At 43.9% G+C, this 27,226-nt stretch overlaps 1 protein-coding gene across 1 annotated transcript in view; it reads right to left on the bottom strand.

Annotated features, from left to right (window-relative positions):
- Positions 1–27,226, bottom strand: part of meis1b (Meis homeobox 1 b) — a 90,746-nt gene that overhangs the window by 10,954 nt on the left and 52,566 nt on the right. The window contains exons 9-12 of the mRNA XM_033613569.2: positions 18,042–18,118; positions 4,518–4,576; positions 1,863–1,952; positions 480–577 (exon numbers count right to left, since the gene is read on the bottom strand). Coding sequence (XP_033469460.1) covers positions 519–577; positions 1,863–1,952; positions 4,518–4,576; positions 18,042–18,118 — 285 coding nt within the window. The 3' untranslated portion in view covers positions 480–518. The remainder of the gene's footprint in view (positions 1–479; positions 578–1,862; positions 1,953–4,517; positions 4,577–18,041; positions 18,119–27,226) is intronic.

Here is a 27,226-nt window from a genome sequence, read left to right on the forward strand (position 1 = left end):
CTGTAGCTATTGGATATGTGAGACAGCGAAACAGCTACACACACACTCACACACACATTACATACACAAAGAATTACAAGGTTGTGATCAAAGGCTCTTATCACTAGACCGAGGGTGGAACAGTTACAGAGAGAGTAACAGAGAAAAATCCGCCTGGGAAAAACTATTCAAACACATAAAAAAGTACAAAAGTATTCCCAAATATCAGTGTGGATTGTAGCTGTTTGCAAAAACAAGGACTTGTGCTAATTAAAACTCCCATAACTTAAATATTTTCATAATTATTTTGTGCAAAATAGAGATTCCATTTTTGAAACACGTTAAATCGCAATCCAAAAACAGATCCGCACCTACTGATCTGCTGTAAATTTGTCCATGAATATTGTTCTGTATATCTAACTCTGAGACCCCCATTCAGAATGTTGTAAACATGCCTCTACTGCATTGAATTCAATAAATCTGTGTCCATGTGTACTTACATCCCCCTTTGTGTTGCGATTGGTCGGACTGGGGCGGGGCTACATATAGTGCCACTGACCTTCCATGCCCATGTTCATGCCCATTCCACCCATTGGTCCTGAGAAACACACAGGGAGTGAATTAAAACACAAAACCATTGTAAAAGATGTCAAAGCATTTTAAAGTGAAGTCACAGTTTATTTAAAGTGGTAACAGACAACTTTTTGTGGTATTACTGTTGGCGCCGCTGTCACGAAGACAACCGGATCGCCTTCCTCAGAGCCTAGCAACTACCAGCAACACAGGACATACAGCATTTTGTTTTCCCTGGTTACTTCAGTTGTTCGGCTTCTGGGTTGGTAACTGCAAAGACCTTACAGTGATACTCTTTGGTAGCTGGGAAAACAAAAGTGCTACCTCTTTCTGTTTTGGTTGCACAATGGTTTACGCACTTCCTTTCTGCCTTAAATTAAGCTTTCATTTTCCCGGGAGATTGTACCCAGTGGCAGACAGACTTGCAGAGTGAAAGCAAGTCTAAGTGATGATGGTGTCACTATCCTACAGCTGTTACATTTTGCAATTAATGTTTACTTCACAAATATAAGTTAAAGCATGTCTGTTTCCACTTTAAAGATACCACAAATGCTTATGCTTTCTTTAAGTTATTGCGACCGAGTGTAACCAGGAAAATGTTTGCAGACTGAAAGGGAAAACACTGAGGTAAATACCAGAGATGATTTTTCTATGAAACTAACTCGACAGACGACATAGCGGAGGAGCACGATGGCTTAAATCTGGCAGGGCAAGTTGTGGTGAAGGAAAAGGGTGGTGGTGGTTGGGGGGGGGGGTAAGTAGCCTGACAGTTTATCCAAACCTGCTGACTTTGAGTGGAGGGTGAGATAGGGTTAGAGACTTGAGAGAATCCCAGAAAACAGGGGATAGAGGAGGAGGAGAGGAGCTTAAGGACAAACTCTGGGATTAGACCTGATGGCGTGAGAGAGAGGGACTGAGAGCAAGGGAGTGGGAGTAAGGAAGGAGATGGTTGTGTAATGTGATTGACCACACCTGTTCTGGTTTGTGTGTCGAAGGAGGGGGAGGCAGCAGAGTGTACAGTGTGTGTGTGTCGCTGTGTTTGAGGGTGCACATACTGCCCGGCTTACACTTAAACCACCACACAGCGACTGTATAGCTTCCACTAAGTGCTTGTGTGTGAGAAAAGACATGGAGTGTGCTGGTGGAATAAACCAGCAACATAGCAGACACTGTATGAAACACACAGAGTCGGGGAGCAAAGAGGGCGAGGAAAAGGAGGGCAAAGGCACGAAAATGAGCTGATGACAGCAAAGAAAGACAGGAGGAAGATGAGGAAAGAAAGGGACAGACACGCAGAGAGAAAGCCTTACCAGGTGGTCTGATTCCCATGTGCTGCTGGCCGTCCATGACGAAGCCCCCCATCGGCTGGCCATCTGGATTGTAGGGAGCTCCTTGACTTACTGTGGATGGAGAAGGAGACAGAGGGAGGGAGGGATAGAGGGATTGGAGGGAGGGGACGGAGTGGTCAATTAGTGCTTTTAATTAAGGCTCAGTGGCCGAAGCAGGATCATCTGTTGGCCGGTGCACGCACAGGGAGCCGCCGTTGCGTTTCAGCGTCATTCTGCTCCATGTCTGTCCAGCCGGCTCTGCACTGTAAGCCCCTGGTAGACTTTTAATGCGTCTAAATGCTCTAATGGGGATCGGACTGAGAGAGTTCCACACACACTACGGTTCACCAAGGTGAGATCTGAGCCATCTGGATGACATGACAACTGTTTACACAACAACTGATGGAAAGCCAATAAAACGTTTTTACAAGACTGAGTCCTGTGTTGATGAAATTATTTTTACTGTACTACTTAACAGTTTTTTCTTAAGGTTGTTATCATCATTTATTATATACACCACACATTAAACTCTATATGTTGTGTATCAGCTTGTTTCAGCTCTTCATTTGCTGAGTGAAATATTCAAACCCGAGACTTTTATGGTAACAAAGCATTTATGGTAACGATTCTTTTTCTGACCCAAAGAAGACAATCAAATTTGATACACACTGCGTCCATATTGGATTCTGGCTTTGAATAAAAGACCAAATTTGGATTGTACATCAGCTGAGATAAATAGAGCATGCCCTAAAACAATAAGGGCAAACACAGATATCATAATTGGCCTTGATGATCTATACACTTAAATGCTTTAACCTCAGCTACCACCCCGACATCCCCTTTTGTTTTGTTGTTTTTGTGTTTAGGTCATTGTGTTTGTCACTATATCCTGTACATGTTGTGCTTAAAAACACAATAAACCTTTAACTATGATGTCACGCTAACAACAGTCACTACCAGGTACACAACTGGCAATTTATTCCTATAGTGAAGTTTTGTCATTATCAGCTGTAACAGTAACATTTAAAGATATGTAATTAAACTCTTTGGTCCAATCTAGCTGATGTTTCTATGCCTGTTTTATTTACTTTGCTGAAATTATCACTGAAGCTAAGTAATGTACTGCTGTGGACGGGGCCGTAGCAAAACATCATAAAAAATCTGTATCAGTCTAAGTGTATACTATATTTGAATATTTAATGTGCTTTAAATTACACAGGAAACAATCAAGGCTGTGGTAGACCAGCAACTCCAGTGTTCTGCTGAGAAAAATTGCTGTTTTTGTCAATGGAGTCTGGTGAATTTGATATAATAAAGGCTGTCTGACAGCAAGGTGAAGCTGTGAAAATATTAAAAATACAGCATACACTTAAACTGATACTGATTTATTTTGGTGGGTCTTATTGTAGGTGGCTAAAAACTAACCAACTGAGGCAAGTTTGTCTAAAAGGGAAACTGTGGTGTCTTTGATCCTGATCTCTCTTTTCCCACATGGGGGTTTCGACCTAGAAGTTATTGTGAATAAACATTGTGATTCAGTCTATAAGTTTAAATCCAAATCATTGTTGCCATATAATGCAAAGGTTAAGAAACCAAACTCTTTCTATTTAGAAAATACTTATCATTAATTGTTATGAAAGAAAAGGACACTTCAGCACTTAACACTGATATGTTTATGACCTTTAACATTATTGCTGCTTCTATCAATGTCTGATTATACACATGATCAAAAGAGCAAAATGAGTTCCAGGCTGAAGCTGCCGAGCGGCCTCTGAATCTGCTCCTACCCTAAATGCTTTATCTAATAAATACTGCCTATAACTGAGCAGCGACGATAAGTGAAACCTGATAGGGTTCCTATTTTTTGCTCGCCTCCATTGTTCTGCTCTCATAGAAATCCACTTACCTTCGATTCAGGCTGTTTGGGGGTCAGTCAAGAAAAAGCAAGAACTCGGCCCCACTGAATGCCTTTGAACTTTACTGCGCCCCTAATGCCACCCTGACCTCTGACCCCTATTACAGGTAATAAAGTTTACGGCAGTCCAAACCAAGCCATGCACCAGGGGGACCACTCACTCCCCTCACTCCCTGAAACAGCCGCAAATAGGGTTGAGGGGGGGAGTTTAAAGGAGCGAGAGGGGGCGGGGGGGTAAAAACAGGTCTGGAGCCAAAAAGCCAAACAACGGTCACCCAAAAAAAGAAACGGGTGTAGGGTGTAGTTCTCTTTATGTTTTGGTTTGAGCCAGGGAGGAAGGGCTGGCTGGCCAAAGGGGGGAGGAAGGGTTAAGAGCAAACTTTACTGAGAACACGGCTAGTTTTGTTTACAGGCTAAGAAAATAAATCCACTCGTCGTTAACTCATTTTCAGCCAAATTATTATATTTTATCATTAATAAAGAGTTTCTCACCCCAAAGGACACATCAAAGGTGATTAATGGGTGCTGTTAATCTTGTAATGTTTTGGTTCTTAATTTTAGTGGTCAGTCACGACACTGAAGGGGGAAGCCCCTGGAGGTTTTGGACATTCCAGGATGGGGGGCATCAGTCCTGTATTTACCAGCTGAGAGGCCTCTGGGTGCATGGAGTGTGGACGGCTTTCGCCTGCGTGACTTGAATACAGTAACTATAGGAGACTTGCCTGCACGGTTTGACTGGTCAATCATGGGCTGGACTATTCTCCTCCTGGCGTTAATGAACCTGAGGAAGATAAGGAGAGGGATGGAAGGAGGGAGGAGGAAGGAAAAGGGAGAAAGAAACAGAAACACAGTCAGAGTATTTCTCAAAACAAGATCAGGCAAAAATTGCTGACTAAGACCTTGAAAATCTTGGCACACAGCACGAAAACAAAAACATTGCCAAACCAGTCTCTCTCGTTGCTAACCATAACAGCGATATGGAGAAATGATTCTCCCCTAAGCAACCCTGAGCCCCCACTAATGCCCCAAATAGAGTCACAGCAAAAGTCACATCTTAACAGCCTTACAAACCGACGCAGTTGTCTTTCAAAACGCAGAAGTCCACGACTTGTATAAACTTGCACAGCCTCAGCTTATACACATCGGCCTGAACACTGGGGTCTTTGTGGGGCGAGGCTTAACCGGGATTTTTTCCCTGCCTGTTTGAAACATGTCGACCCATCTCGCTTTGTTGGGGACGTTCCACCTCACAATGAGCTGAGATTGCTGACTGTTTAACACACTTGGCTTTGAGCGGCGGCGGTGTGGGAAGTGTTGCTGACAGAAACATGTCACGTTGCCACTGGTGAGAGGCATTGTTTTGGGTGATACCCTGTTAAGACAGGTGACCATGTGTTACTTTGTGACAGCAGGAGCTTTTTTTAGTCACCGTGTGTGTGTGTGTGTGTGTGTGTGTGTGTTTTCACAGGAGCAGGATTTGGTACACACAGGCTTGGACAAACCCCTTTACCCTGTGACCTCCAATAAAAGCACACGGTCGGACCATTTAATGTGCACACACACACACCGTTACTCAAATTTAAATCTCACTCATTCTCAACTGCACACACACTCACTCTTAATCTCTCTCCCACTCGTCTGTCCATTCACACACATTCACGCCCTCACACACACACACACACACACACACACACACACACACATATATAGGCAGCGTTCTGGCCTTGCTCAGCCTAACCCCTTGTGAAATGACCCTTTGACCTGTAATGACCCCAAGGAGAGAGGGCTCTTGGGGCTTCTGACTTGATTTATGTGTTCCTGCTGTTGCCCCACCGGACACTTCTATTTCATCTCTAAAAGGTGGAGCAATAGCCGAACTTTAGCGAAACAATAGTCGCGCAACACTTCTGAAGCTGGAAAAAAAAAAGGAGCATTTAAGAGGTCCAAAGAAAGGGAGAGGAGGAGGAGCAGAAACAAAAGGACACTAGCTGGTGCATCTGTTTGACCTCTAATAAGTGAATGGCTTTATATCTCTTTAATATTCCTTCTCTAACTGCTTTATGGGGCTCCACCCTTTTTGTCTGCCCGCTATCTATCCTGTATCACCTTCTACAGACAGAGCTGCGGGGTAATAAGGAGACACAGTGTCAGAGACAGATAGCGACAGAAAGGGAGAGTGATTTGCAGCCTAATTGTTCCCCTGCATTGTTTTTGTATAATTGCTCCGTTACATCTTGTAAGCTGCTTTAGAAAAATTGTTAATATTTGACAGGGATGCGGGAGGAGCTTTCTGTGTGAAATGATCTCAGAAAAAAACAAAAAGCGACAGGGATCTTATCAGCTTTTGAGCTCCATGCTTTGGCAGTTTTGTTGTCTATTGGTTACAATATGTGGAGGTGGAATCTGAGGGGAGAGACGGACAGAAAAAGCCAGGGAGGAATGCAAGAATGCACTGACATGGCAGAGCACCATCAAATGAGGGAACGTCTGGAGTTTTATCACCAACACCCCCTCCCTCCCTTCCTCCCTCGCTACCCTGTTTTGCTGGGGGAGATATGGAAGGAGGAGCGAGGGAGAGAGGGCAAGGAGGGTTGAGGAGGCCTGAGCATTCCTTCAACTCTCTTCTCCTCTCCTCTCTAGGCCCTTTATAGAAGGACGAGGTCATCTCGAGGCCAACGCTGGCTAACTGTTGACCTCTCCTTCTCTTCACCTCCTTCCTCTTGTCCCTCATTGCCATCTCCTCTCCCTCTGTTCTGTACTTCCACCCTTGCACTTCTTTTCCATTCTTCCTTATTTCTCTCCTGCATAACGTGGCTCCCTCTAACTCCCTCAAAAATTCACTGATGCAACAAAGGAGGCTGTTTTGGCAATAGGTGTGCACTTGTTAGGAAGTCAGGCATTTGTTCCTGGTACAATGGGGCCCAGGGAGGAATGTAATAGACTTGGAACTTGATGTGACCTCCCGGAAATATGGCACCAGTGCTTATTTACTCTGAGAATTAAAGAGACTATGTATCAATGAAGTAATAATCCTACTATCACCGCTGCTGCTACTAGACCTAGAAGTGCCGCTCCTAACAGAACAGTGACTCTGCCTCTCATACCTCCCCTTCTGTCCCCCTGTGTATCTGTTTCCTTCTCCTGCTCGCTCCCTCCTTATCATTCCTTCCCTGTATGGTGGAAACTGGCGGTCCACCTCCCAGCAACAAACCCACACTCTAACCCACCACACACCCCTCCTACTCGCAAAAACTCTCGCCGGTTTCCTGTCCCCGTCGTCCCCATATCTGAGGCCAGATGCACCATGGGGGCTGGAACAAAGGATAAAATGCCTCTCATAATAGCAGCCAGGGGAACAGAGCGATGGAGAGCGGGAGGAGTGAGAGAGTGGGAGAAAGAAAAAAAAGGCAAGGGGCTCTGGTCTGCAAACCAGACACTCTTGCTGTGACCGTTAATAAGCTGACAGAGAGAAAGACTGTGAGAGAGGGAGAGGTAGGGGTGAGGGAAAGAAAGGGGGGAATCAAGAGAGAGGAAATAAGACAGGGAAAAGACTCAGAGAGAGATAAAGAGTGATGGAGAGACAGAGAGGAGAGAGAGAGAAGAGAAAAGCGGAGCTCCTCTATTAGGGGGAGTGAGGCTTCACCTTTGCACGACCCCTGGGTGCTATAGGGCCAGTGTTTATGGCCTGTTCATTCCCCTGCCTCCCATCACAACACAATGAGCTGCACTATTCAGCTCCGCTCAGTGCAACAATAGCTGGGCTATTTTGGCGTGACACACCACTGGTGGTACGCCTAAAGTTGGGCAGAAAACACCAAAAGACAAGTGGAAGGAAGGAAAAAGACTTGAAATTAGATTTGGCCTTGTGTAGGTCAGAGAATCCAGCGTGGTGTGAAAACTGCTACGGGTTTGATTTCCACCGTGGGCACACATGCTTGACAGAAGCATGCACCCACGGTACACTGGATCAAACAACATGTCGGCCACGTGTTCCACCAGGACCAAAGGCTCTTAAAAGTCATATGAGGAAACTGGGTGAATTTTATTCTTTGTTGTTCTGCCTCCAATCCATTTCTCCTTGTGAGATTGCTAATGTCTGGATTAATCCTCCCACCCCTCTCCCTCCTTCCCTGGAAAGAGTGGAACTGATTGCGACGGCGTCTGCCAAGCCCTTGCTAATGTCCTATTCTCATTACACCCGAGACACACACACACATACACCGACACACTGAGCCGAGGCAGCCGCACACAGGTGTACACGAAGCACACGTGAAATGCCCAATTAAAAGCAAGAAATTGTCTTTTTCATCAGCTGCCTTTGTTGCGTGACCAATTAGGGGATAATTTAATAACGAGCAGTGGAAAGATGCAGATTGGATATACAAAAGGTTACTCTGCGAGCTCGTTGATTTAAATTCATGTGGAGTTCTCAATTTCTGTGGCACACATACTCACACACATATCTCCTGAGCCTACCACCAATATTATATTAGTAATATGAGACACACAGAAACACACAAATGTGCACATACACACGTGTGTATATATATACACGTCCTCTGCACTCACTACCAATATTACATTAGTAATCTGAGAGAATGTTCACACACATGCACAGGCCTGCACACACCTCACATTTATACACAGCTGGATATTCCAGTATCAGGACCCGGTGGTGGATTTCAGCGCACGCCGACAGAGGTTTACATGCATATTCAAATCTGAGAGCCGCTTAAAATAACTGTGTAACCACACACTCCTCCTGCCTGCCAATCAATGTGATTTAAAAGCACTAAAAAGAAAGCGAGCTCTGACGGGTAGAATCTTGTAGCTTATCATCAGGTTGTCACTGCGCGGCAAGCATCGATTGTCTGCTGCTCAACCACAATTAACGCCTAGCCCATATATCCTTCCTACTTACTGGTGAACACACACACACACATGCACACACACTCATGCAAACTAAAACACTGTTCTGTTGATTTATCTGAATTGTTTCTTTGGAAATAACTTCCTGACTAGTCATGTTTCTGTTTTTGTAATTTCCACACAAATTTCCTACACAGTATAATACTTAAAAACAAATAGATCACAGAATCAGTTGGTGTGTCCCCACGGAAACACAGTTACCAGCCATAAATCACAAGATAAGCCTTCATACAGCTTATATGAGATAACACACACACACTATACACCCCATTCTTATGTCACACCTCGTATCCCTGCACAACTTTATTATCAGCTGTCCCTGCGCATCTCCATCTTCCTAAGTAATTAGTTATTTTATTAGAGCTCACACGTTCTCTTATGCACAGCAGGGGGTGGCAGCGCGTTTGTGCGCATGTTCCTGCACACTGCATGTGTGCATATATGTACATGAGTGTACTGCATGTAGGTGTGTGAGGGAATTACAGTTATGAGTTTCTCCCCTTGTTCTCCTCAGTTGACGAGTTAACTCATAAATCACCTCCTTCTCCTTTCCTCCCCATGTATCTCCCTCCTTCCCTCCCTCCCTCGTTCCCTCTCTCCTCTCCTCCTCAGTGTCGTTCTCAGGTCAGATGCTTCAGATTAGTTTAAATAAACTAATGCAGCTGCTTGCAGAACTCTATTTGCATCAGACACACACACACAAATCCGCAAACGTCACTAGTTTTCCAACTGGCTTTTACTGTGTTGCACTGCATTTATAGTGTTTGTGTGGTTCGTATTTGGGCCAGTGCGGCTGCAACAACACTGAGGAGTGAGTTTATATTTACAGGTCTTTATCAGGGGAAATTATCTCTTATCTTTCTTTAAATTTATGTTTCAAATTCTTGGCTATGATGGAGATGTAGACAGAAACGAGAAGTGGTTCCCAGTGTTTCCGGCTTGTGAACGCAGGTTGGGAAACACTGATTTTGGGGTATTTTCAGCTTTGAGCTGAGACTCGCATTGTGCAAAACGTAACTATCTATGAGTAAGCCATACCTAATATTGTGCAAAGAGGCTGTATTGCCCTTAATTCGTCTGTGCAGCTTTCAACACGTACAAACACCTACATGCGTACACAGCATTACAAACATACTTTAGCACTCATTCTGCTACATGCGCTAGCTTGTCAATGAGTAGCATAGTTTTCGCTCTTTCCCCCAAAGCTGCCCAGACCAACCAAACGTCTGCAAATAGCTATATGCTGCAGGTCCACAGCGCTCTCCCACACAAACATGCAACCTTCCCATGATGCTTTCTGTCTGCCAGTTTCCTTTTATAGAAAATGCTTTGTGCATTCGGTCTGCGGAGAAGGTGTGGTACCTTATTACCTTGGGGTTAGCTGTCGCGCTGTGACAGACATAAACACACATGCATGTTCACACACGCAGATTCGCATTAAAACACTATGAAACACACACATCTGACAAGTAAGGTTGAAGTTAGGTCATGTGGGAGTCACGTGACCAGTCTGAGCGCTGCAGGTTGTTTTCAGACAGGAGGCCTGTGTTTTGAGTCAGCAATGCACATGAATCTTAATTGGCAAGCAAACAGCTCCTGAACCATCTCCAAAAACATGCATAGCTAAGCACGGACACACCCACTGATCAGTGCACACTGCTCTGCTGATCCAGCTCCTAATAACATGAGGTGGATTAGCTGGATCCAGCGCCACATATGGAGGGAAACATAAGAAAACAGTGTGAAATTTAAAAGGAGCTTTAGACTGAGAGCAGCCATGGGGTCACTTAATCCCCATTACTGCACACACATAAAATACAAGTATGTAAGCACACGCACGCACACACACACACACACACACACACACACACACACACACGCACACACACACAGTCCCTGTTGCTCCACTACCCAAGAGCCCAGTGTCCATTAAGAGAGCCATGAATCTACCACTAAAGCTGGTTTTACAGAGTGGAGCGACAGGGTGGGTAACCACACACACACACACACACACACACACACACACACTCACTCACAAACTGGAGAAGAGCTCAGTGTGTTTAGTGTGTATATATGTGCCCATGACAACCAGGTGCCTCTCAGAGTTATAGAGAGGAAATGTTGGCCACTTGAAAAACATACATGAACTCATTGGCTCAGACTGGGCTGGCTTTGCAAATTTCACTGACTTCTAAATAGGACTTGCCAAAAGGCAAAATATAAACAGAGGGTGGGAGAGAGAGTGGAGAAAGACTGGGGCGAAAGAGGGGCAAGAAAGGGGCGAGAAAAAACAAGTTCTGAATACAAAAGACAAAGAAGAGGAAAAAAACAACAGAATAAAAGGCAGGGAGCAAGAATAAGACATCAGATGGGAGCATGTAGCTGTCACATGTGACCTCCGCCGCTCTCTTTATCTCTGTTCCTGCTTCCCTTCACACACATTCACACAGTCTTGGACTCAGTCAGCCAGTCATCCATCAATGCCAGAGAGAGGGTATGGCTTCAAGCCTGGCTTTACCCAGAAACAACATGGTTGTCCTGTGCTGCCCACTCCACAAACACAACATTGGACAGAGTCTGTGTCCTTTAGCCTTTGGGCATGGATCGAAATGTATGTGCGTCTATGTGCAATGCTTTATGTGTGTGTGCAACTCTCAGGGAGCTCTGCTAGCAGTGTGCATGTTTTTGCATAATGTATTTGCATGTAAATACATACAGTGTGTGTGTCTGTTCACCATATGCACAAATAAATACAAACGTAACCACGAAGAAAAAAATCTCAGTTTACACACACACACACACACACACACACACACGCACACACACACACAGATGACCAGTGTCACACAGAGCCAGTATTGCTGACAGGGCTTGCAGTGGGGACTGCTGCAAACACACAGTGGTTGACCTAAATCCCCCCATACTGCCCGTGTCATATCCTGTCTCTGCGTGTGTCACTTCCCCCCGCTGGCTCACAGCAGCCATCGCTATGGGGATCCCTCTGACTGCCCAGAAACTAGCGAAGGCAGTTTTAGGGCAGTTAACATCTACAGTCAGCAAACACCAAAGAAGTGGAAGTATGGAGCAGTTTCAGAAAAACAAAACTGATGGGATAATATCTGCTGTCAGAAAGAAGAAAAACATTTTTCTTACAGATTTACATGCTTATATTTGAACATTTATTTGTTATAATAAGCAAAATAATTTCAATTTATCTTTATATACAACTATATTTTATTTTATGGCGATAAATCAGTTGTTTGTCTCTAAAATTTGTAGCAAACCAGCCAATAATTTTATAAATTTTCTACGAGTCACTAAGACCTTTAATGATGGTTAATATGTCTGCAGGATTTCAGAACAATCCCTGATTTAGTTTATCTCATCAACGGCGGCTGACGGTCACCACATGTGTCTGTCAGCTCCATCGTTTCATGCTTTGTCCACAAATCCTTTACACAGAACCATCACTTATCTTAGTTGCGTGAAGTCAATGTCAGTCTTGTGCCCATTACTTGCAGGAGTAGGTGTCCTGTTTTTCCTAGATATTTAATTTTGGCACAAAACACTCGCTCTGCGTCCCTGCTGATTCACGTCACAACAGCGCGTTTGATCAACACCAGCGTGAGAACAACTGACTGATGGCGGCAAGTACGACAGCAGCCACGTGTGTGCTTCAACACAGACCCTGGCATTCACTTTCTGCCGCCTTTCATGTTTCGGACCCCCCTCCACTACTACAAAAGAAGGTTGAAAAGCGAGGGAGAGGAGTGTGGAGAAAAGAGGAGGGAATAAAAAAAAGGCAGAGAGAGAAAGGCGAATGAAGAGAAATGCAGGTTTGGCCTCAGGCGGCGTGCTGTGATGTAAGAGAAACAGAGAGAGTGAGAGGAAGAGGAAGAGAGGAAGGGGGGAGGAGAGGCGGTGTTCGGTTCACAGTGTGTCTTTGCACATGGACACCTATATATGTATAAGCACACACGCACACGTCTGCACACATCTCTATTGACACAATACAGTAAAGACGGGGTCGTGTCTACACAGGCTGAAGATTCCTGTAAGAGGCTATCGGTAGCAACAGACTTCAAACTGCGAGACCAAAATATTGTTTTTGAAATGATTTTCACGTTTTAACTCCGTGTTGAAATCTGAGGGTGAGGTCATATCGAGTGAGACGTGTGTGTTCATGTGTGTGTATGTGGTATTTGCTGTAATGTCAGGGAGTTTCAGGCTGAAGCAACCTGACAGAGCTGCAGTGTATGAAACAGGCTCTAGGGCATGGACTGAAACTGGGCCTGCTAATTCCAAAACACATACACACACACCTACACCCACGCACACACACACCTCAGACGGCTTTCCGCGAACAAGTTCCAGCATCTCTCTCTGTAACATGTCAACATACTGAATCATGCAAATCATCTCACTCTACCTGTTTGTCCCTCTCTCATATTATTTAAAGGATCATTGTGGTTTATCACAACTTGGGTCGGATTCACAAGTCATTTCTGAGACCTGGGGATATTTTACGACAGTTTATCACAGCTTTGTCAGATGCCGGTTGGAAGCAAGCTCACAGTTTCACCAGATTTCCTAACAAATATTAATTAACCGGAGGTAAAACCAGGCGTGAGTGCTCAGAAGATGTTGGTAACGACTCCTCATTGCACTGGCAAACTGTGCACACGTGCAAATAAAACAAGTACAGTAGGTCAGTTGAATGAGGCAGTTTTGGTCTATAAACTGTAAGGAATATTTATTACGGACCGTTTGGAGAATGATTTCACCGTTTGCTTTTATTGTCTATTCAAAGTATTTGGCTGACCCAGGCGTCCGTTTAAAACCTGCCTGATGATCTGACTGTTATTCTCGTCCTGCTTAACTTCTTCGTAGCTTTATTAGGCATTCCCAGAACAGTGTGTCGTTAATGTAACTGCCACAAAACAACGGCTAAGCCGCAGAAAATAAGATAAGATTCAAATGATCCCTTATTGTTGATTCCAGTATGCTTTATTAGCCTGAAAACTGCATGTACAAATTTACCAAACTGTCTTTAACACTGTAACCCCCACATAACTAGTACGTGTCACTACTCCATACATGTCCCTGTGTTCTTCATTCCTCCCACCCTGTCCCACTTCTCTCTCCTCCCCTCTGTTCTCCCTCAGCTCGTCCTCACGGAAACCCGATAAGCGGCATATATGTACACGCCACGCCGCTCCTTCCTAAGTAGCCTCAGCGTCCGTCCACTCTGCCCTCTTAAATACTACCTCTCTCCATCTCCCTCCCTTCTTCTCCCTCCCTCGCTCTCTGCCTGTCTATGCTTTTAAGACGTTCGTAAAAGGAGGTCTTATTGACAAAACAATCGCTCGGCGAGGCTTAAACACTGCCTTTAAAGGGGCATTATTAAATTGCAGGCAGGAAGGGGAGGGGCGGCCAACAAGAGAAACCTGATGACCTCGCCATCGATTTTTACATCACCGGAGCGTTAGGAGAACTTAGCAGAGAGATACTGACTGTAGCCGGAGAAAGAGAAAGAAGACGGAGAAAGACATTTTACATGTTGTGCTTTGAGCTGCTGCCTGATTCACTCGTTGACAATGTGTGGGCAGGTAACGGGTTGAACTGTTGAAGGACACTGGTGGAATAAACTGATCTTTCTGAGGCGTCTTCAGCTCCTGTGTGTGAATCTGACAGTACTGGTTTGATTTAAAACAGGATTTTTTTTTTTTCTTTTTTGGCTGCAAACCATAATAAGATGTTAATTAAATCTACTGCATGATATAATCCTTCATGTCTTCAGAATGTATTCAGAAATACAAACGTGAAATACAAAGTTAAATACTGGCTTCTCTTTGTGCGTTTAATTTATTACTCAGGATTTTACAGAATCATTTTGCTGCTATCACAATATGTTAATAATAATGAACGTGAATACGTTTGTTGTAGGTGTATCTGTACAGCTGTGTTTTGACATTAAAAGGACATTGGTGAGCATGTGTTTGAGTTCGTTTGAGTCTCCTGTATGGGTGTGAAACAATACACTCTTATAGCCTGTGTGTACAGACCTCACCTGTCTACAAAGTCTGTGTGTGAATGTGCTGTATAGGCTACTTTGCAGGGATGTGGCGATGTATTTGCATTTGGGTGTGTGTGTGTGTGTACATTCTCAGTATATAATTCTGCTGTGTAAATGTGCACATGCGTTACCACACACACACACACACACACACATGTGCACTTTCTCCATTCAAATTGAGATTCCCTGGTGCGGCGTATTTCTGCCAATAATTCATGAGTGATCTGCGCCCCTTGCTGGCCTTTAGCATTTTTATTTAATCTGCTGAGCCCTACTGCGTGCTCACTCATCAATAATACACACCGACATGTGTGTTAACACATCTATGGTGTGTGTGAGTGTGCAACAGAGAGTAAGAGTGTGTGGGTGTATGAGAGAGTGTGTATATGTGAGGGGAAACACACTGCACACATGTAAATAAAAAGATTTGGGTGTGTGTGTATTGGAGAGAGGAAGGGAGGGTGTGTGTTCTGTGCTTGAACATGTAACAGGATTGTGCTGTGTGTTTTATTTGTCAGTTGTACATGTGTTTCGTTGTTGGGTCTCCCCCCATCGGGACGACAAACGCAAATGACCCGGGGTTCATCTGCGGCCACTTGACATGAATCCAGGGCCGATGGCCGGCGTATGACCGTGAAATGCGCTCCCACTAAGTGTTTTATGCTTTCTGAAGTCCTCTTTGGCTTGATGTCACAGTTGTAGACCTGATTTGGTGCAAGTGAACGCATGAGAAAATGTGTGTGTGTGTGTGTGTGTGTGTGTGTGTGTGTGTGTGTGTGTAACTTGGAGAGACTTTACACATGCACGCATTTGTGTGTGTGTGAGCGAGCGCGTGTTCATCAACAGCGCTGACAAACAGAATCACAGCTAGGGAAATTGACTTCACCAAATCAGTGGGTCAGGAGGTAACATCACCGGGGGTTGCTATGGAGACACCCAATGACAGGGCTTCCCAACCAGCACAACAACACGCCTGCGAAATGGCAGTTCCCCTAACGTAACCTCTCTCTGTCTCCGATTGTCTCTCCATCTGTCTTTCTCTCTTCTGTCATCTTTCTTTTCCTCTCTTCTATCTCCATCTCTCTTCTTTCTTCGTCCTTTCTTCCGTCTTTCTTTCTCTCCCTTTCTTTTCCTTCATCTCTCCGTCACCTCATCTTTTAACTTTACTGTTTTCCTTCTCAATCACCCCTCCATGCTTCAATGTACTGCTCACTTGCTCGAACAACCGTGCATGGAAATATGCCTCTGGACAAGCGTGCACACACACACACACACACACACACACACACACACACTCACACGCGCACACAAACACACAAACAAACACACATTCGTATACAACAAAATGTGAGGGGGCAGCGGGATCCCAGCATGCAGGGTTTAACAGCTAATACCCCTTAGATTAACCACCCCCGGTTCCCCTCTCTTACACACACACACACACACACACACGCACACACATAGAACATCTTCCACAAACCAAGATTAACCTCCCACGATTTACACAGTGTGTGTTGGTCATGCACAAATACACACACGCACGCACACCTTCAGGGTGTGTTGCTATCCCCCTACCAATAAAAATGACAAACAGAATGAGAGCACAGTCAGCCTTAAGTGACCAAGCTACTGTTCATGTGACTATCTGTCTGACTCACACACACATACACACACAGAAACACACACAGCTTGGCTTTATCTCAGCTGTAAGAATTGATCCCCCATGGATTTCAGAGGGGTCACGTGATTTGATAACCTCTACAGGATTCCCTCTGGTCAGGAGGCCTTTTTCTGCCAGAGTGTGTGAGTGTGTGTGTGTGTGCACGTTATTTTTGGCCCGGTATAAAATGAATTCTCCATAGACTGATACACCATACTCTAATCTAACGTCTGTCTGTCTCCGAGGTCTCAGATTGAACAATGGCTGGGAATAATGTTAACATCATTAGACTGCTAGTAATGGGGATTTATCATGTCTCATCTCTTTCTCTCCCTCTCTCCTTATCATCCTCTCTTTCTCTTCATCTATTTTTCACTCCGTCTGGCTCTTTAACTCGCTCTCTCTCTCTCTCCTTTCTGCTGCTCTTTGCCTCTCTGCAGTCTCCACTTCCATGCTCGTACCTAGCAACTAACTGATACTTTCAAGGATTATTTTAAGGGCCGCTCAGATCAAACGCCCCTCTGCCTGGACCCTGCCTCAGTTAGCCAGACTCCAGCCCCTTTAATTAGACATGGCTAATAACACTAAGCATGTGTTGATAGCCATCTCTCTGATAAGACTAGCCGCACAAGGACACAGGGCCCTTTTCTACCTTTTGCAGTGCTACCTAAGGTTAAAACTGCTAGTTAGCAACCTTATTTTATGGCACTGGCCGATCACGTTTGTGCCCAATTAACAAGCTAGTTGGCACTTACAGAGCATTAATTTGCAAAGGCAGGATAGTGATCAGGCTGAGCACTTCTAATCTACGCTCCTCACTAACAAGGACAACTTCAAATGCTAAATGCATAATGAAAAAAGTGCTAAATAATTATGTATTAAAGGATATATGGTTTGTGGACACCAGATAAAATAATTTTTAACAGAATACTGAGCAGTAGATAATGAGCAGCTGCTGTTGTCACAAAGTAACTGAACTCTGAATTTGGAGTACAAATCTGTCATTGTCACCTGTGGAAAGTGCACAACTAACCGTCTCTGAAAAGGGCAAAATTACCTTTAAGCTAGCTTCAAGGACAATATGGTGCATAAACTGGGATAAATGCTAAACGAGGTGTTCATCGACGGATAAAAACAAATGTTAATCACTGTAAAAGGTGCTACAAAAAGCCACACACACCAAAATAAGTCAAAGTAAACCATATAATTACTCTCAGAGCTACCACTTTTTCGGTAATCATTCTTGTATGGCTGGAAAAACATCCAATAAAATCATCCAACTTGCATGTTGGGTGATTTTATTGGATGTTTTCAGATGGTAGTTTGACTCTTAATTAACATGGACGCTCATGTTTGGGCTGAGTTAGGCTGTTGGTTTGGAAAATCACTCCAGGCCATATCTCTTTAGATGGATTGATCTAGGTGAGGATGATTCGGTAAGTGGTGTGAGTGTGTTTCTGTGTGTGCGTAGGATGAAAATAGGGGTGGAGTGCAGGCATTAATTCCGATCATTAAGAACTTGGATAGCCTCGGGGTGCAAACCCCTGAAATCGACTGCATGTAAACTCTGAAACGACTTACCAGTTGTTCACTTGTAGGATGGTGAGGCCTGTGTCTTGCGCCAGCTGTTTCTTCTGTTCTTCTGACGGGTAGGGATGCTGCAGGAGAGGAGGACAACACGTATGTGAAAAGGCTGACCACAAATTGTTTAATGAAGCTTCTTGTTGTTGGGAAAAAAGGGTTTGATGTGCCTTTTAGTAAAGGAAAAGTTCTTGTAGGGCACAGGTTACGCACACACACAGACACACACAGAATCACACAGCGTAATGAGAGGTAGAAAATGAGACGTGTGCTCATGCTCGTTGGTGCGTAGGTGTCAGTATGTGCCTGCGCGTGTGTGTGTGTCTATCTGGATGTATACTGTAAGTATGTGTGTGTGCACGTTAATGTGCCTCTCTCCCCCCGATCATTAATGGAATATGAAATCTTGTAATTAATGGCAGCCAAAAAGGCAAGCCAATTAGAAAGTTAAGTGAAGTGGAGAACCAGCTCTGGTAATTAGGCAGCCTCTTACACAAATATATTCGCGTCGACGGCCCCCCTTTCACCCTGCTGCATATGTAATCAGTGAGCGGGGAATATGTAATGTTAACCCGATGGAATACAGACAAGAGAATGTAAAATCTCGTCTTTATTGCTGCTGTTTGCTTTTATCCTTATAGCAGTTGGTGCAGTAACACGGCTCTGTTAAGTTTGCCACTTTGCTGCACTCAGTGTAAGAAATCTTCTGTATGGGAAGCCTTCTAGGTTTTATCCTTTTGAACAGCAGCTCAAAACAGGAACAGGATTTTCAGTCTTTAAAGCTTAAACACATCAGGCAGTGAGAGGTTTTCAAACAGATGATTAAACTTTTATTTATCTATTGTCTAAACTCTCTTAATTCTTTTTAATCAACATTACCTTGACATTAGAGGTGGACACTGTTTTGGAAATGTGTTCAAAAAAGAGGATATATTACTTCGCCTTACTCTGAGATTTTTTTGTATGCATCTGAAGGCTCATAAATACGACGCTGAATGCACGACGGACAGCAGCTCAATTGTGGGGATGATAACCCAAACAAACTTTAAGCCCAGTGTTTAAATACAAACGACCGACTGCACCCGCTCGTCCCGAAGCCGGCTGAGAACAGTTAAAGTCAAGCCACCTGTTTAAATATATAGAATGAATAAATTGGATAAATGTGAACTCCGGGAGTGTGTTGATTTATATTAGAGTTGGGGTGGGGGGGGGTATCACGGTTGCACAGAGCCTTGTTCGTGGAGGACAATGTGCTGTTCATGACCAGGACAAGACATGGACTGTGCTGAACACCATAGGCAGGCCATAAAAGAGGAGGAGAGGAGGGAGGAGCAGCGGAGCGGGGGAGAGAATAGATGTTGAAAGCAAAGCACAAACTGGAAACTATGCATGTACCAAAAATGCTATGTATACATTTAGGAAAGGAAGAAGAGGTACATAAATAAGCAATTAAAGACCACTGGATGATCTATTCTGCAAAGAGTTCTCATGTTGCCAATCAGAGCTGCAATCACGGAGTATGCAGGGATTTTTGTCACATCACCGTTAAATTAAAAAACTATGTTGTTCGCTTCTTTCTCCATGATCTCCATATCAATTCAAACAATTGATCGTAAAAGAAAAAACACAATTTAGGCTTCTTTTACTTCCTTGAAAACGCGTCAAGACACCACTCATCTTGTAGCAGTAGCCGCACACACACATTTAAACCCGAGCAATACCCAAAATTCCCCTTCATCTTTTTTTCTTACATAAAACTTGCAAAACAACAACAAAATAAGGGAGTGGCCGCGTGTGTTTTCGCTGTTCAGCGCCAACACAAAATCATTTTTCGGGGACTAGAGTTTATATATTTAAATGATAGTAACATCCATCTTTTATTCAGTTATCCTTCCGTGCTAGTGACTAACAATAGGCGCCACACTTATGGCTACTGTTTAATATATCGAGTATGTCTAACAAGAACACACACGCACACACACTCAACAGTCAATCAGACGTGCAAAATCAGTGTGGCGCCAGTGTTTTCATTTTTTCATCACAGTTTTTTCAGCGCATAATGAACAGGATTGTGTTTAATGCCGGGACAAGCCAGCAGAGAGAGGAGAGGGTGATTTTTCTCAGCCTTCTCTTGTCCATGTGATTGGTTGTGGTGAATGGGAACACAAGGAGGCTAATTTCATGCGCTAAGTTATAATTGCATTGTCGCCTCTGGCCAAATTTGTGTCCACTTCTTTCCTCTAACCATTTCTGTGCTCCTTTATGCGTATGTGTGTGTGCGCACATGCATGTGAACAGTCTGTCCATTCATATATTGTGTATGTGTGTGTGCACAAAATGTCCTCCATACTGTAGACTGATCAGATATAAGATTTAAAATAACTGGAAATCTGGGGCGCCACTCGCCTGCTCGCGTGTGTAGAAAGTGAGAAAATATTCTTTAGGGCTTGTGTCATCTGATGTTTTGACGCATTGAGCACTTTACATATAGACACCACACACACACACACACACACACACACGCTCAATGCGGACATGCCGAAGCTAATCATGTGAATATGTCTTTTAAGTCTTTCTCCTCAACAAACAAAGCTGATTGAACATGAAAACATCAATGTTTCCATTCTACGTGTCATAGATCAATGGAGGCAGGAGTGTGTGCCTCGTGATATTGGGGGGCTGCGGCCACGCCAGGGGACACAGTACAGCACAAATACACCCTGTTTCAGCGCTTCCCTCCCTCTAGCTTCCCAGGACACACACACTGACACTGATATACACAACTAGTCACACACACACAGACACGCACGCAATCTCAGACAGCAGCACTGGGAGAAAAATGTGCTTGGCTGCATGAGTGTGCTCTGTTCAGCAGTCATCCTGCCAGGGGTGGAATGTAACCGAGTAGATTTACTCAAGTAGGGAAACAAGTACAATTTTGAGGTGCTTGTATTTATAATATGATTAATAGTTACATAAAAAACAAAATAAATTGGTACAATATGAAAATGTAGTTTACACATTAAAGGGCCAGTGTGTAGGATTCAGGGGGATGTATTGGCAGAAATTGAATATAATCAGTAAGTTTTCTTGAGTGTATAATCACCTGGAAATAAGAATCATTGTGCTTTTGTTACCATAGAATGAGCCGTTTATATCTACATAGGAAGCGGGACCTCGTCCACAGAGATATTGCTCTGCCATGTTTCTACAGAAAGCCAGAATGGACAAACCAAACACTGGCTCTAGATAAGGCCATCTGAGTTTTTGCATAGGCCATATAGTTAGCAAGCCCCTCCAGGATGAGCTTAGTCTCGCCACCAGACAATCAGAGACATGTTTAAATCACTGGGTTCATTTGTTTAGAACAGGAAGAGACCTCTGTGGATAATTCAGCTACCAGTAAAAACCTCCTGAACTTCTGGATCTTAAGTTAGCAGAGACAAAAGGGGAGCACACAGTAGCAGCACTGATTTCTAATGTAAAACTGCTTTATTCAATGTTTTTACCGGTTTCAATCACCTGGTCTGTTTGTTTTGAAGAGGACACCTCTGCCAATAATTCAGCTCCCAGTAAAAACCTCCTGAACAATGAGCACTAAAGGATTCTAACCAGGAGTTTGCACTTGGCACACAGGGGAAGTTTTAGCTGGTTACAATCTGCGATCCTCACTGCTAGATGCCATTAAATCCAACACACTGCTCCTTTAACGCCACTCCATTTTGCTGAGAGCACAACTTTCACTAAGATAAAAATGCGAGTGCAGGACTTATACTGGTAATTGAGTGTTTTCACATTGCGGCGTTGCTATTTATACCAAAGGATCTGAAAACATCATCCACCACTGCATCCTGTCCTGATACAAACCTCCTACATGTGCAACATGTGCCAGAGTTTTACCATACAAAATAACACACTTAATGGAAGAGTTACCAGAAGGAGATGGACTGAAATCCAGTACATCAAAACTGTTTTTGTCCTCCTTCTATCTGTCAAAACACTGTGATTTAGTTTCTCGCTCAGCAACAAGTCACCCAGTTTTAATATTGTCTGTGAGTGATTCTGGTGTCTTAATGGTCTTTGGCAGTGGCTCAGCGGGTGGAGAGAGCGAGAGAGAGACCTTTAGTGAGTAAAGCAATAACATGTTCTTTAAAAGAGCAGATGGAAAGTTTCGGCGCATCCTTCCCTCCCTTCCCTCTTCCCTCCGCCTATCTTAATGATATGTCTTCTCCAAATATACAACTCCTTTCATGAGAATTTCCACCCCGCTCGCCGCTCTCTGCTGGGCTCTGAGCATGTGGGTGCCAGGAGGGGTGTGTGTGTGTTTTCACTCCTCTCTTCTGTGTGTCTTATCAGTCCGAGAGTGTGTGTGTGTGTGTGTGTGTGTGTGTGTGTATGCGTGGGTGTGTGCGTGCATGTCTGTGGTGTTGTGGAGTCAAAGATTTTGGTTGTGTGTTTCTATGTGTGCTCTCATTTGAGCCACTGAGCTTGCTGGGCCTACAAGTTCAGCTGTGCCTGCTCATGTGTGTGTGTGTGTGTGTGTGTGTGTGAGAGAGAGAGTGAGTAACAGAGCATCAGTAACATCTCCTCCCTGTCTGACTGTCTTCCTCTCTGACCCCCTCAGACAAGAACAAGAGAGGGATAGATAGACTGAGAGGAGAAGGAAGGAGAGGAAGAGGGAAGAAGGAGGCAGGGGAGGAGACATGGAAATGGATATCTGGAGCCCCGGGGGTTTAACAAAGAGATAAGAGCATAAATATTCTGCAATACTTACTCCCCCTGTCCCGTGTCTAACCCAGGAGAAAACTATTGTGGGCAGATCAGTAAAAAACGTCCACCATTACAGTTACCAGTGATCCAAATTACTTGATTACTTACTTGATAAATTATACATTAATGATAATAATAATGATGCCGAACAATAAGGCCAAACAAAACAAGACAACACTGAGTATAAATAAATACAAATACAAGAAATTAAGGCCATAAAAAGACAAAATAACTTAAAAGCAAGTCACTGATTCTGCAACCCACTTCTCCTCCAGCAGGTCGGTCCAAAGTCGAGGGGCACTGATGACAAAAGCACGGCCACCTTTAGATTTAAGCCTCGACTTTGGAGCAGCCAGGAAGGCCCCACCTGAGGATCTAAGGCTGCGAACCGGCTCATATGGGGTCAACATTTCTGCTCCATAGCTTGGGGCCAGACCGACATGTGCTTTAAAAAGTGATCAGTAAAATCTTAGAATAAATTCTAAATCGAACAGGGAGCCGATGGAGAGAAGCCAGGATTGGGATGATGTGATCTCATCTGTTCAAACCAGTGAGAACTGCTGCATTCTGAACAGCCAAGTCACCAGGAAGAAATGTTGGCACTGTACATTTCTTCAAACCAGCATACGTGTCATATCAAAGTTTCTAAAGTGATATAGTATATGACTTTGTCATCGGGAGGTGGAGGGGATGGTAGATGGCGTCATACATAGGCAAGACACCTGCCAAGCTGCACACCACTGTTCGAGACCAACAAACAACAAACCAGTTGTTTTTCAGTGACTCATCACTGAGTCTTCCAGTGTTTTTTTTAATCCACCATATGTGAGTGTTTCTCAGTGACCCGTCACTGTGTTGCCTCCGTAGATGAGGCCACAAAAAGCAGTTGTTTTTTACCAAGACACTGCTGCATTTTCAGCAGCTTTTTAGCCACCAAACTGGGTATTAACATCTTTTCCTAACCAGAAACCAAGTGAATTTGTGCCTGAACCTAACCACACATTAACCACATCGTTGTAGAAACATGAAGTTTCAGTGTATCCACTAAATAATGACATGCAAATGTAATGGTTTACAGAAATGTACAATGCCAACATTCATCCTGGCAGCTGGGTTGCTCTGAGCAGTGTGAGAGCATCGGTTTAGTGAGATGGTTCTTATTAGCTTTACACAGTAGAGGATATATGGTTGAGATAATTTTAATTTAATCTAATCTTGTGTGGATTTGGGTGGGAGAAAATGCAAACATTACTTATAGAAATAAAATTGCAATACAAAGAAAAAATTGCTGAGTAATGACACCATTGTACCTGACCTGAGCCTCACACTATCCGCACCGTTATGTTTCTGACTTCCTGTTCTGCTTGTCTATTTTCTGTCTGAGAAACCTGAAGCTGGGATGGCTCACTTGGTGCCATGCACAGGGACACTTTGACAAGACACATGGCGATTGTGTCAACTGAACCTTTGACCTTTACAGAACAAACTGTCCAAACAATATCTCAGTCTCATCTGTCAGCGCAATAACTCACCAAAATATTTACAGACATGAAAAAGTACCGACTTCCCAAAGGTCACGGCTCTCTAATTCTTATTTTTGTGACTTGTAAACTGTATAAAGCCTCACCTTAGTCTCTTAGGTGCGATGAGAGGGGGGAAGGAAAAGAGAGAGTCTGAGTCACTCTTTTGTCAGGGATGACTCCACTTCATCACGAGGGGAGGGCTATTTTAGAAATGTCTTTTATCTTGCTGCTGTTCTGCCTTCATCTCGCCTCCTCAGCATTTCCTTGCCTATTCTCTCCCTCTCTGGCTGACTCTTACCCTCGCTGCTGCAAATACTTTGACTTTCTCCTTTTAATTTGGCTTTGGCTCAAGAATAAGGTATCTGCCCTTTAAATATGGCATACACATTCACAGAACTCTAGTAAAATTCAACCTCAACACAATTTTCTGTTTTGGCATCTGAATGCTGGATTTGTTTCCTATAAATGTCAAATATTTTTGTGTAAATTTAAATAGTTTTGGTCTTAAAATAAACTGCTTTTTAAATGATAGCCTACATTTAACCTTTACATCCTAACATGTGTGATTCCATCTTTGTTAACCAGTTCACTGCAGCCACAGTCTTCTCAGTCCTGTTTCTTCTTTAGCCATTAATGTTATCATTGCATATATTTCTATTTAAAGCCGCGCTTCCCGAGCCTCCATGCATCCCATTAAAAAGGCTTGACACGCCACATTAGCTTTATAAAACTGCGACCATGAAACAGGATGGAGGGAGGAATAAGAGAGAGGAAAATCATATGTTGTCACAGTCATGTGACATGCCTCAAAAAGAGGCCATGACACTGCACAATCTGTGGATAACAGACGCGGGTCAATGGTATTTTGAGTAAGCTTACTTTACCACCAGATGGTTGGGGTTCGCCACGAGGCACAAGGATGCCAGAAAATGCAATGAATCACAGTAAACAACTTGTCAATGTGCAACAATTTATTTTAGAGTCCTCCTCCTCTGTTATCAGTCAGATACTTTTAGCTACTTTTTTCAGCTGAAGAAGCTCGACAACCTGAAACACTGAGCAGGTTACGGCAACTACCAACAACATTATGCATGGTTATTGACTTGCATGGGCCAGTTGAGGTAAAAGTGAAAAGGCCTTGACTTGGCCAGGTCTGTTCCCTTCACTGTTCCCAGGTCAAATCTCCGTGGAAACCGAGCTGCCCATCAGGAATGCCTGACGGCTAATCCGGGGGCCTTTTTGGCTAGAAGGGCATCAGAGTATCATACCAAACTGTCTCTCTCTCTCTCTCTCACACACACACACACACACACACACACACACACACACATTCACCAGCACAGTTTACTGGAAGTGTAGCCTTGCTGCTGCCAGACGTGTATGAGATTACCTTAAATATTTGGGGAGGCAAGCACATTGTTATGCTAACAACAAATGCCCAGAACCCTGAGCACAAGCAGACTTTAAAACAAGCGTTCCAAACCGTAAGCCTGTTGTATCTCATACAGCAAGCTTCCAATTTCTAAAATTTCTTGCTCATTCAGGGGAAGTTTCATCCTGTGTGTGTGTGCTCACGCTGCGCCGAGAGAGCTACGCCATTTCAAATTCCTTTCTGTGTAGGTGGCATCGACTGACATCCCTTTGACTTCATTAGGGAGCAGGGACCCAGCAACAAAGCTGGCTCTGGGAGAAAGGGGGGATTAAAGAAAAAAAGAAAAGAGAGTGAGAGTGAACAAAACAACAACAGAAAAAAAACAAAGCACCCCTAACCTAATTTCCTCTGATTCGGGCTGCTCTGATGCAAAAAAACAAAACAGAGCAAAAACAGGTCTTTTGAGAGACTCAAAATGAACCAACCACAGGATGAGAGTTTCAGAGTGCCCTCTGCAAAGTCTACGCAAAATAAACGCCCCCCGTCTTAGCGCTGTAAAGCCAGAAAAAAAGCAGAAACAGCCTCTTTTATGGCGATGGACTACGGTAAACCAACTCAAAGCTTGTACCATGAATAATTCATCACCGCTTTTTTTTTGTTTTTGTTAGAAACCCCGATATATGCACCAAAGAGGGGCAAAGAAGCCCCCTTTCAAACTGTTTTTGTCATCAAATCTCTCCATCTCTTCTGAAGATAAAGAATATTGAGTAAAAAAACAGATGTTCTTGGGCTTTTCATTTATTAATGAGCATTTTCCCTCTCAAAAAACAGCTTTTGTTGATTTAGGGAAATCTCACAGCGCTCTTGCCTATGGGAATGAGATAAATCTAGTTAGCTGGTGAGGCAAAGGGTGAAAAGTATGTCATTAAAGCTCTAGTACAAAGTGGATTAGACAATGTACAGCATTACCAGCTTCTTCACTTTGATAATTGATGATTAGCATCATGCGTCGCTTTTCTAAAACTCTCAGGGCACATAGCATAATGCAGGGCAGCAGCCAGTGCTGTAGATGTCCCTGCTGCGCTGCAGGGTGTGAACAATGATCCGACTGCTTTACAGTTGGGTGGGTCTCTAGCCTATATGTATACTGAAGCTTACAGCACGTATGCACATGACCAAGTCTCAAGTCTTAACAAAGTACTGTACTGTAGTGCTTCACATGGAATGTAAAGGGTGAGGTCTGTTGATTCTGAAGGAAAGCATCTTATATTGTGTGCTGTATGTGCGCTGTCTGGTTGTTTTCACTGAGAGCGAGGGCGTGCTTCATTAGTCCTCCCCATTCCAGCTCAGGGGAGGCTAAATTTATTAAGGGGGCCGGATGTTGCACAACACCTGCTGCTGTGCTTCCCTCTGTGCAATAAAGGGAAGGGGGTGCAACATGCTAGCTAGTGCTAGTAGTAAGCGCTGCTCGTTGGACTGAGGCTGATGAGCTGGGGCTAATTCAGGGGGTGATTATGTAG

The sequence above is a fragment of the Epinephelus lanceolatus genome, chromosome 17 (genome assembly GCF_041903045.1).
Source record: "Epinephelus lanceolatus isolate andai-2023 chromosome 17, ASM4190304v1, whole genome shotgun sequence".
NCBI lineage: Eukaryota > Metazoa > Chordata > Actinopteri > Perciformes > Serranidae > Epinephelus > Epinephelus lanceolatus.